Source organism: Haematobia irritans, chromosome 3 (genome assembly GCF_050003625.1).
Source record: "Haematobia irritans isolate KBUSLIRL chromosome 3, ASM5000362v1, whole genome shotgun sequence".
Taxonomy (NCBI): Eukaryota; Metazoa; Arthropoda; class Insecta; order Diptera; family Muscidae; genus Haematobia; species Haematobia irritans.
In genome coordinates this window covers 51,087,528-51,100,390 of record NC_134399.1, presented here as the reverse complement: position 1 = coordinate 51,100,390, position 12,863 = coordinate 51,087,528, and the positions used below count along the sequence as shown (strand labels likewise).

The window sequence follows — 12,863 nt, the reverse complement described above, 5'->3', positions numbered from 1 at the left end:
TCGGTTCAGATTTAGATTGCTGTCATATATGTTTATCAAACATCTGTTCCCAGTTGTCGTATTTAATAACTAATCATCTTCAAATCGCAAATATTTTAGAAATCTCGTAAAGTTTATAAAATATCAGTTACATTTAAATATTTGAAAAGCGAAATTAATGCGAATGCATACTTGCTTAAATTTAGGAACTTGGGTTAGGTTAGTTTAAAGTGGCAGTCCGATTAAGATTCAGGCTCAGTTAGACTATTCAGTCCATTGTGATAAAACACTTGGGTTGATCAACATTGTTCCGAATTTGATAAATAATTGTTAAAATTTGTAAGATGCAAGATATATTATATCCCTAAAAAACCTAAATGAATGTAAAGATTCAGACTCACTTAGACTATTCAGTCCATTGTGATACCACATTAACTAAAAGTACCTATTACATATAGGCACTTCTAGTTTTAACCGCTGAACCTTCTCTATTATTTACTTTTGTGGAACCAACCAGATTGTTCCAAAAACATTAGCAGACTGCTTAAGTTAACGTTTTCCAGGTCCGCCAGTAATCTGATTCCTTTTCCTCCGCATCATGACAGCTCATACAATAGTCATTGTACTTCGCGCCTATAGTTTTTGCAAAATCGCCTATCAGGCAGCGACCCGTTATAGCAGATATCACGAGTGATATCTGACGTCTCGAGAACACTAGCATATCTAGTGTGCGGTTTAAGTTTAATTGGGATCATATTTGCTTGGTGTCTTTACAGCCCTTGCAATTCTCCCATCGAACATTTGCCATCATAACAGCCTTCTCACGCAGCATGAGCTTGCAGGTAGCCAGGGGCATACCAACTTATTCTAGTTTCCCTGGAATATGTAAGGTAGTTCCTAGCCTTGCCAACTCATCCGCTTCGCAGTTCCCCGGTATGTTCCTATGGCCAGGCACCCATATTAGGTGAATATTGTACTACTCAGCCATCTCATTGAGAGATTTGCGGCAGTCGATGGCCGTTTTCGAGTTGAGGAACACAGAGTCCAAGGATTTTATTGCAGGTTGACTGTCTGAGTATATATTAATGTCTATCATGTAACCAGTTGTTGCTCCAATACAACTTTATTGTTGCTTATCGCGGCTTTTAACAGTACAATACAAAAGTTTTTTATTTATATTGTACATCTAAACTTCCAATATTATCGCATACTCCATTTAAAACGTATGCAAAAACATCTGATTAAATTTGAAGGTATTTAGGAAAAAAATCCTATGGTAACTTTGAGAGCATGTGTAGACAACCAAAAACAAAATTTGTTTGCCAAAACTAACAGAAAAAATTATTAAATAAAACATAATTTCAATTCCTGAACATATTATAAAATGATTAAAAATGATGAGAATGATTAAAAACAATTAAGAATAACAATGTTAATCAATATTAATTTAAAAGAGTTTAATTAGAAATTTGGCAATTCTTCTGTTTATTAACTTTTTAATATTTGCTTCTATTACTGATAAAGTACATCACAAATCAGCTTCAGTATTGAAGGTCTAATTTCATATACTATGCTGAAAAATACCCGGGCAACCGAGAGCGAAAATATGGCAAAATCCCGGGAATTGTCGGGATCTCGATCCCGGGGAAATCCCTTTATTCCTACATTACTTTGGGAAAAAAGAACTTTCTTTAAAATAATTCGATATCTTAGTGTTAAATCAACGTCGGATTTAAAGTTTGCGGAATTGTATCCTTAAAACATTTAATAAACTAAGTAATTTCTCTTATTTTTTATTGTTTACAGATCCTCTGATTCCACACTGGATGCATCGTCTAACACAACAACGACATCAACAACAGTTGGACAATATAATTCATCACAGCCGAGTGTATCCAATGTTACCGTAGCAACAACAACAGCGCCAACTGCAACCAACAACAATAAAATTAGCACGAGCAATAGTAGTGGAGATGGCTTAAACAACCATCAGCGTCTACCATTTTGTGGTTTAGATTCCATTAAAGGAAGTGACAATAATGGTAGTGATGGCTCTATGGGTGGCAATGGAAGTGGAGTTGGTGCCACCATCTCCTGTGGCGATAAAAACAAATTTAGGTTCGATTTGAATCTAAAGAACGGAAATGGCTTAACGTCTGCTGCCAGTCACATAATGCCCATGATGCCAGACAATGAATCGGAGCACTTTAATTCAATCAATGCCCCCGATAGTTGTGGTGATGGACAATTCGAAGATGATATGCAAGCCTTATTGCCAAAATGTTCTCGGTTGCCCAGAGATGAATTAAGTCAGGTATGAAAGAAAGACGTTTTCATTTTATACTCCTGCAGACAGATACATTACCTACAGACCATGATAACCGATAATTGATGGCTTATTGAATTAAGTGTGAAAATTTATTTCTGTACATACATAACTCCATTCGATATTGAAGAACATAATGGAAATTGCATATCATAAACGATTTCACGATATGTATTGATACCCTCTGAGGTTGGAAGTGGGAATCCACAAATAACGTTACATACTAATTCCCTTTCGTATGCAAGTCATCTGAAAAGTTCCAATTTATATCGGACCGACAAGAAGTAGTTTATAAGGAGGAAACATTTAAGCACATCGTCCTTATTACGCGTATTTTTGCTTCGCATTATTATTATTCTATTGCATGCAGATGAATGGATTACATCATTCCTTATGTATATCCAGTAGTGTCTAGAAACTTGTTATGAAACCAGGTTTACCAACACAATCTTTTCATTTTTTTCACAATAACAAAGCTTGTTTTATTCAAACTGCTATTATTCACAATTCCGATCGGCTCAGAATCACCTCCTGAGTCGATCTAGCCCTTGCTATCCGTCCGTCCATGTATTTGGTGTTCGCAGAATTCCGGTCGCATTTATTAACCGATTTCGATGCTATTTGGTACACGGTGTTGCTTTGACACAAGGGCGAATGCTATTGAATTGAAAAATCGAAACAAATTCAAATATAGCTCCCATATATACACTGTTAGAAAAATATGTTTTTCATATGTTCCGATATAAACAAAATGTGTTTCGGGCACAATTTTAAAACACAATATATTTAAGTGCAAACATGTAATGCTCCTAAACTAACACTAAATGTTTGGGACATCTATGTTAATATGTTAGAATATATTATGTTTGGGACATGAATATTTCATAAAAATCATATGTGTGAATGCAAACTTATATATATTTACAAATTTCGACTAAACATACATATGTTGTGATATTTTATCCAACGCGACAGAGAGAGTATAGAGAAAGAAATAGAGATGGAAACCGGGAGAGTTCACGAAAGATATCAACATAACACAGCGAAAGAATCAAAAGAGAACAATTTCTGTGAAATCGCTTTTATGTTGTTTCGGAAAACTGTTTTATGATAAGGCGAATAATTGGATATGCTTAAAGCGGACCTTAGACGGTCGGATAAACACTCCGACAGAGGTTCGTCTATTTGTTGTGTGTTCGTTCAAGTTTTGCCCATACACTGCACGAACAAATGTGATGACAACATGAAAAAATAAGAAGAAGCATAAACAAACAATGCAGTTGTATGAAGATTTATGGTGAAACCATTTTTTACTGAAAAAATGGGAGAAAATAATAAAAAAAATCTTGGTATATGTGTCAAAACAATGATTCCTGAAGCATTCCACATTTAATATATTACAAATTACTTGATGAATTTCAAAATACTTGTCGCCTGGTTTTCCATTGATTGGAAGTGGAATTTTTCCACGTTTTTGCCACAATACTGGTTTAGATTTATATATTTCTTTAATTTTCAACCAGAATTGGCGATCCATCATTAATTTCATTGCAGAAATGCCTGTTTTTAATGTAAAAATAAATTTGTCTTTGATAATGTTTGTCGAACATCCCCTTACACTCAATGATTTGTATCACCAAATTGTTTTGATTTTATGCCAACACGTCCCCGCGACAGCCGAACACGACCTTATACTGTCGGATTTGTCGCCGCAACGTGTTGTGTCGCAGGGTTTATCCGACCGTATAAGGTGCCCTTAAGTCTAAATATTATTTAATTTGAATATTAGAATGAGTATTCGGAGTAACGAGAATAGACATTTGAAAAACAAACAGCATATGTTTTCGCCTTGAGAGCAGCTTTTTATGTATGTGTGGACATGTGTTTTGTTTATCATTTTGGCATTATGGGCACAATTTTTTCTTGGTTCGTTAAAAGAAGTGAGGGGTCTCCATAAAAATAACGAAAGGGCACTACACTCTTTTTAGAGTTGGGACAGTAAAATGATTAATAATCCACATTTCAAAGTTTCATTATAAAAATTTAATATAGTATAAATATAAATGTGTAAATTAAAAAAAAAAACGTGTTCGGTCGGGGCAGGGATTGAACCCACGACCCTTTGCATGCAAGGCAGACATGCTAACCACTGCTCCACGTGGCAAACAAATGTATGTTTCTGTTAAATAATGTTATGTTTGCATGTGCTCGTGGGCGCTGCAAACTATGCTATATAAATGTAACTTATAACGATAATTATGTGCTGGTGACCATAACAGCTACGTAGCCCAGTGGATAGTGTGTTGGCTTACAAACTGTATGGTCCTCGGTTCGATTCTCCGTGCAGGCGAAAGGTAAAATTTAAAAAATTTATAAAAGTGAATAATTTCTTCAACATTATTTGTATTACAGAAAAATATATTTTTGGGCTCAAAATGGTTCCAAACATATAATATGTTCACATAAAGCAAACATATTAATGTTTCGGCAGTATCCAATAATATATGTGCTTCCTGCAAAATATGTTTGGAACATATGTTAAAGAAGCGATTTTTTTGAGGGTGTATGTATCGCCCGATTTCGACAAATTGGGTCACATTACGCTTTCTACCCGGTTGTCGTCAAATTTGGTACATAAAGGTTGGTTAAAATGTCAAGGGCCGATGGTGATTTTGAATAAAACACAAACTATTTACGAAATTATTGTAATTTTATTTTATTATGATATATTGGTATTACTCAATTATGTATGGAACAAAATATCGGCAAAATGGGCGCCGCGACCTCGGTGGCACACCTTCATCCGATGGTCCAAATTTTCGATGACGCTGAGGCATAATGGAGGTTCTATGCCGTTAATGTGCCGAATTTTCTCATCCTTTAGCTCTTGAATTGTTGCTGGCTTATCGAAATGCACCTTTTCTTTCAATTAACCCCAAAGAAAAAAGTCCAACGGTGTCAAATCACATGATCTTGGCGGCCAATTGACATCGCCATTACGTGAGATAACACGGCCATTGAATTTGTTGCGCAAAAGAGCCATTGTTTCATTAGCTGTGTGGCAAGTGGCACCGTCCTGCTGAAACCACATTTCGGCCACATCCATATCTTCCAATTCGGGCCATAAAAAGTTCGTTATCATCTCACGATAGCAAACACCATTCACAGTAACTGCCTGACCGGCCTCATTTTAGAAAAAATACGGCCCGATGATGCCGCCAGCCCATAAACCGCACCAAACAGTCACTCTTTGTGGGTGCATTGGTTTTTCGACAATCACTCTTGGATTCTCATTCGCCCAAATGCGGCAATTCTGTTTATTGACGAATCCACTGAGGTGAAAATGTGCATCATCACTGAAGATGATTTTCTTCGAAAATTGATCATCCACTGTTGCAATTTCTTGGAACCATTTAACATGTTGTTGGATTGTGTATCTCTCCATGGTTCAAATTGAGTAAGTCTGAAATAGAGAAATGTCAAATAAAATTCGAAAAAAAACTTGGCGTTTAGGTGTGGTTCACATTCAACATCGGCCCTTACAATTTAACCACCCTTTATAATTCAATTCAATTCTGCAAAATTTCATCGAAATCGCTTCAGATTTAAATAAAGCGCCCATATAAATGAATCGCCCGATTATCCCAAATTTGGCCATGAAACCCTTACTTATTACCGATCTTACTCGGAGTTGGCTAGATCTAGTCTTCTATAGTACTTACTATATGTGCAAAATTTCATCGCAATCCGTTCAGATCTAGATATAGCTCCTAAATTTGAGTAAAGATGAGTCGACATATTCGGCGGCGGTGTCGACGGCGGCTAAAACCAGCGACGCGACATTGCCAAACATACAATTCATTTTTTCATTTTGTAATATGTATATACCAAGGTTAGGTTAGGTGGCAGCCCGATGTATCACGCTCACTTAGACTATTCAGTCAATTGCGGTTTATAGCCGAGTCCGAACGGCGTTCCACATTGCAGTGAAACCACTTAGAGAAGCTTTGAAACCCGCAGAAATGTCACCAGCATTACTGAGGTGCGATAATCCACCGCTGAAAAAAATTTTGATGTTCGGTCGAAGCAGGAATAGAACCCACGACCTTGTGTATGCAAGGCGGGCATGCTAACCATTGCACCACGGTGGCTCCCATGTATATACCAAAGTTTTTATAAATAACTTATTTGCAAGATTATTTGACAATAAGAGTTTATTGTATTGTATTTATTGTATTCAAGCGGAAAACTTGAAATAGTTTTTATTTCAGAAGTCAATAATATGTAAGACCATAAGAAGACATTGTATCTATGACAAATTTATTTTTATTATAAAAACCAGCATTTCGTCAGTGGAATTTTTAGAAAAAACTTTAAAAATTTCTACATCCATTTGATGGAAATCTAGGAGATAAGTAATTTGTAACTTATCTATTAGTTGCTCAATTTTATTGCCAACATACGCGTCCGTTTTGCTTTCCTTTTTTTCCTTTTTTCCAAATGGCTCCAGAAATTGCTAGTATAACCTCTTCTTTCATCTCGGTTGTTTAAGTTTAAATTTCTTTTATTCTTCCTCGCATGTTATTATCATATTTGTTCGTGTAGCTTAAGGGCAATACTTGAGCAAATGCACCACAAATATGCGAACCTCTGTCGTATGGAGTTTCCGACTGTGTTGGGTGCTCTTTAGACTCGGAAATGAAATTTAAAAATCGATAAATCTATAACAATTTAAAAATCTATACACAATTAATATTAAGGTAATTAATCGTGTAAATATGTCACTTAAGTCAATTATACGATTAATCGAAATATGCCGATTAATAGAATAAGGATTAAACTAATTCACACCTTAACTGCCAAGTCTTCATATTTTACTATCCCCAGTACCACTACATATACATATCGTGTATGTGTGACAAATCCGTATGCGTGCAAATGTAATCCCAGTCGGATAATTCGTGGGCCCTGCATTTATAAGAGCTGAAAATACGCATTATAAAAGCGTCAATGAAACTTCCAACACAGCTTACATGATAAGGTGCTTTAACATCTGTGTTTTTAAAAATTTTCTAAAGACGAAAAGATTCAATAGGCATTGCCCATTCGCTTCTCAAATCAAGCCTATTATAATGTCTATTTTACGCCCAACATCGGAACGACTACTAATGACATTTCAACTTACACGAGAAGGCTTGTTTTTTATTCAAATTATTTCATTTAAAAACGAATGACACTTATTATTTCTGGCGGAAAATTTTTGAAATTACAGTTTACATTAGATGGAGTTGAAATTACACATTTTCTTAAGTCTTAAGCAATAAGAGGCATCGTTTTCTATGAAAGTATCACTACAGGGCAAATATCACAGAAAAAAGTGAAACCACCAGGAATTGTTCGTTAATTTTAGAAAATGTAGATTATTTATATTGAATATTATTTGTCGACAAATTCAAGAAAATTTATTAGACATAATTAATCACATGTTAAAAACAAGTAAGGAAAGTCTAAAGTCGGGCGGGGCCGACTATATTATACCCTACACCACTTTGTAGATCTAAATTTTCGATACCATATCACATCCGTCAAATGTGTTGGGGGCTATATATAAAGGTTTGTCCCAAATACATACATTTAACTATCACTGGACAGAATTTGATAGACTTCTACAAAATCTATAGACTCAAATTTTAAGTCGGCTAATGCACTGGGAAACATTTAAATCTGAAGCAATTTTATGGAAACTTCACAAAAGTTTATTTATGATTTATCGCTCGATATATATATGTATTTGAAGTTAAGGGAAATTAGTCAGTTTTACAACTTTTCGACTAAGCAGAGGCGATTTTACATGGTATTTTGACCATTTTTGTCGAAATCAGAAAAACATATATATGGGAGCTATATCTAAATCTGAATCGATTCAAACCAAATTTGGCACGCACAGCTACAATGCTAATTATATTCCCTGTGCAAAATTTCTGTGGTCATATGAGTGTAAATCGGGCGAAAGATATATATGGGAGCTATATCTAAATCTGAACCGATTTCAATCAAATTTGGCACACTTGACTATACTGCTAATTGTACTCCTAGTGCAAAATTTCAACCAAATTGGGCCAAAACTCTGGCTTCTAGGATCATATTAGTCCATATCGGGCGAAAGATATATATGGGAGCTATATCTAAATCTGAACCGATTTCAATCAAATTGAGTACAATTAACTACACTACTAGTTGTGCTCCTAGTGCAAAATGTCAACCAAATTGGGCCAAAACTCTGGCTTCTAGGAATATATAAGTCCATATCGGGGGAACGATATATATGGAAGCTATATCTAAATCTGAACCGATTTCAATCAAATTTGGCACACATGACTATACTACTAATTGTACTCCTATTGCAAAATTTCAACCAAATTGGGCCAAAACTCTGGCTTCTGGGGCCATATAAGTGCATATCGGATGAAAGATATATATGGGTGCTATATCTAAATCTGAACCGATTTCTTCCAAAATAAATAGGGTTCTATTCTGACCCAAAAAAGGAACACGTGCCAAATTTGATTGGACTTATATTGCGACCTAGACTTTGATCACAAAAATGTGTTCACACACGGATGAAAAAGACTGTTTTTCATATGTTTGGCTATAAACATTATATGTTTGGAAAACAAATTTTTAAACACAATATTTTTGAGTGCAAGCATATAATGTTCATAAACTAGCATAACATGTTTGGGACATATATGTTAATATGTTAGAACATATTATGTTTGGGACATAAAATGTTTGTAAATATAATATGCTTGGATGCAAACATATATTAATTTAGAAATAGCCTATAAACATATATGTGTTTAGTAGCTTGGAGCGCTATTTAACAGGGAGCGATATTGAATTAAGTTGGTGGTTGTTGCTTGTTATTACAAAATTAACATTTTATTTTTCCTTGGGCAATTGATCAGCTACTTCTTTGATCGTTACAAACTGTGTGGTCCGCTGTTCGAATCCCCGTCCGGCAAAAGGTAAAATTAAAATAAAAAAATCATAAAATTGAATAATTTCTTCTAAAATGTTTGTATTACAGAAAAAGGTGCTAATAACTAAAAAATCTCGTGGAAGTGAGAAAGATGTGGGGGAATATACAATTAGGCAGAAACAAAATTTTGAGCATTCAGTTCGAAAACCTATGTTGTTAGCACCTATATTACCTGTTTATTTTCATAATTCATTATGATTGTAAATATATAAATAAATAAATAAAATGTTGAGCACAATATTGTTTGGGAGAATTTTTTTTAAGCATATAATATTTTTGGGTGCAAAATGCTTCCAAACATATTATATGTTCACATAATAACATATTGTTTTTTGGAAGACAACATTATTGAATTTGGATGCAAAAATACAAAATGTTTGGAAATTGACTACCCAAACATATATTGTTTAGACCAATATGCTTTCAAACATATTATATATTGGAAGAGATCAAACATATAAATGTTTGGGCAATAGCCAAAAATGTATATGCTTGAAGCAAAATATGTTTGGGAGTATATGTTACAGAAGCGATTTTTTGTGAGCGTGCAGACAGACGGACGGACGGACAGACGGACATGGTTATATCGACTCGGAACCACCCTGAGCATTATTGCCAAAGACACCATATGTCTACCTCGTCTCCTTCTGGGTGTTACAAACAGTTAGTGCATAACTTATAATACCCTGTTCCACAGTGTGGCGCAGGGTATAATTAAATATCGAGTATGTATATTAATATATAATATTTAATAAAGTTTAAAGCAATTTTTTTTTTTTTAATTTGACTTTTTGACTTTGTTCTCATTATATCGCTGTTGCTAGTAACTGGTCAACAACATTTAACAATGCTTTCGAATTTAATATGCCGCTATTAGACGTTAGAAAGCCCCTGATTGTGCAATGCAGAGAATCGTGAGTACACACAAAAAATTTTTTTTTGATTTCAATCACGAAAATCGCGGATTCAATCATTTTTTTAATTGAAATGTCTTCAATCACGAAAATGATAGTATCAATCACCCATTTTGATTGAAAACCAACAAGATTTTTAATTAAAAATTTAATTGACTTTTGTCACGGAATCAATTAATTGTGTGATTGAATCAATTAAAAACGTGATTGATTTATAACATAAAATTCAATCACAGTTTTAATTGAATCAATTAAAATTTTAATTAATTTCGCGACAAAAATCAATCAACTATTTGATTCATACAATTAAATAATTGATTGAAATTGGCTATAAATTTCGATCAAAAAATTATATATTGCGACCCCAACATCGTATTTAGTTTTTTTCTTTTGAAATAAAAGAAAATATGTGTTTCTTATAAAACAAATTTAATATTTTATTATTTTTTGAATTAGGCAATAGACAAATAAATTTGGTTCTTGTCATTTGTGTTTTGTTCTAACATAACTTACAAATACAACTACTATCAATAACAACTATAGGGTGAAAAAAATAAATTATATAAATCATTATCTTCCTTATAATAATAACCATGTTAGCATGTTCCTTCTAATATGTAGATGCGCCTAGATTTCCAATAAATCAGCAGCCTGTAAGCTAAATTAGTTTTTCTGAAAGTAAACAGAATAATTTGAATTTAATTTTGTTCAATAAAAAGTTAATTTTGTTAAACATTACCTGCATAGAATATCAAGTTCAATTCTTAGTTCCAGGTTGCAGATTTATAATCTTCTTTTGCAGTTGTAGTCTTTTAGCATAAAAAGGTGTATTAAGGAGCTCGGTAATTTAATTTTAGTAACAATTCCTTTCCAAAATTTCCACACATTAAAATCGTCTATTAAAATTTGAACCAATCAAAGACAAAAATAATGGGAAAGCAATGTAATATTTGGTATTATATTGATGATACTTTACATACAAATTCTGGAAATAGAAAAAAATATAAATGGAAAATACATATTTTTATTGTTTTCGGATATTTTTCATATTTTTAAGTCCAAAAGAAATAACTTTTTTACCATTACATAATTCAGCTCATTACTTTATATACCAGATATACTGCTCTCTACTTGGGTTCAAACTGAAAAAGGCAGGTAAAACAAAAATTCAGTTTAATGCCAACGCTACTTCGCAACTCCAAGGTGAATCTTCCAACAAACCCATACCGCTCTTGGTTTTAAGAAAACTAGGAGTGAAAAAAGTTTATAATTTTAAAAGATCAATACGGTACCCACTTTTTTATTGCAAACATATTATTATATATTTGATAAAATGATGGAGTTGATGGGATTGATTGGTCAATTTCACGAAATAAAATTGGTCACTAAAAGAAATGAATAAAAAATATATTATTTTAGTCCGTTTAATGTAAACAGGCTTCAATGGAAAACGGTATTCACATTTCACAATTTCTTACCTTCAATAAACGTAGATTGTTTTCCATTTTTACAATACCACAAAACACAAACACAGGTAATTTCAAATGCGTTCTGTCATATATTTTTTTCAAACCTTTACCACGTGTCCGTTTGTTGTTGCACACTTTATTTATTTCAACCCTTTGCTATGATTTGTTGTTGCGTTCAAAATATTTATGCACACATTTTGAATGCAGCAGACAGAATGTCGCCAATCATGTTTTTCAATTTACGCGAAAAACAAAAACCCAACCGTTCGTTACGAGTTACTTCCACAGACTGATCTCTCCATCATACATTGTTGAATAAATACCCATTCTCTTGTTCTCTTTTCGCTCTTTCCATTGCTCAAAATTATTCAGTTTCAATCACAAATGTGATTGGATCAATCACATGTGTAATTGGAAACGGAAAAAATTTCAATCACGTTTGTAATCGAAAATTATTTCCGAATTGATTAACAAATTGATTGAATCAATTAATATTTTAATTGGAAACGTAACAAATATCAATCATTTTTTTAATTGGTTTTTATTCGGATTTGATTAAATAATTAATTGAATCAATTAACATATTAATTGAATCCGTTTCCAAATTCAATTAAGTGTTTAATTGAAAAAATTTTGGTGATAATTTTTTGTGTGTAGTGAATATTTTTCGGTTTCTAAAAACTGGTGTGTTGGAAGTACAATGCTTCTTTGGTAGAGCAGCATCACTATTCATTATGTTGCCGTTTCTAATAACAGACCTGTCAACACAGCTCTCATGGAATGCGGAGGATAATGTGTTTATGTGTGTTACATTTAAATTAGCCTTTAGCTCTGTGCAAAGCACAGCCGACCGTAGCCGAGTGGGTAGAGTGTGCGCTTATGAAGTCAATGGTCGTGAGTTCGACACCACTTTCAGAAGAAATTGTATAAAGGTAAAATTAAATTGTAATAACAATAAATTCTATGTTAACATACATTAAGCAATTGGGGAAAACCATTAAAAATAAAAGCAATAAATCTAAAAAAAGCACATTTTTTTATTTTTTTTCCAAGACCTTACAAGACAACTTATTTAGAAGGCCTTATTAAAGGTAATTTTTCTCCTAATAAGATCATGCCTTATATAAGCACTA

General features: G+C 33.5%; 1 protein-coding gene across 9 annotated transcripts in view; it reads left to right on the top strand.

Moving 5' to 3' along the window:
• Positions 1 to 12,863, top strand: part of spri (Src homology 2 domain-containing protein sprint) — a 996,502-nt gene that overhangs the window by 733,052 nt on the left and 250,587 nt on the right. For all 9 annotated transcript variants that reach the window (XM_075299532.1, XM_075299534.1, XM_075299533.1 and 6 more), the window contains one exon: positions 1,786 to 2,293. In XM_075299532.1, the coding sequence (XP_075155647.1) occupies positions 1,786 to 2,293 (508 nt within the window). The remainder of the gene's footprint in view (positions 1 to 1,785; positions 2,294 to 12,863) is intronic.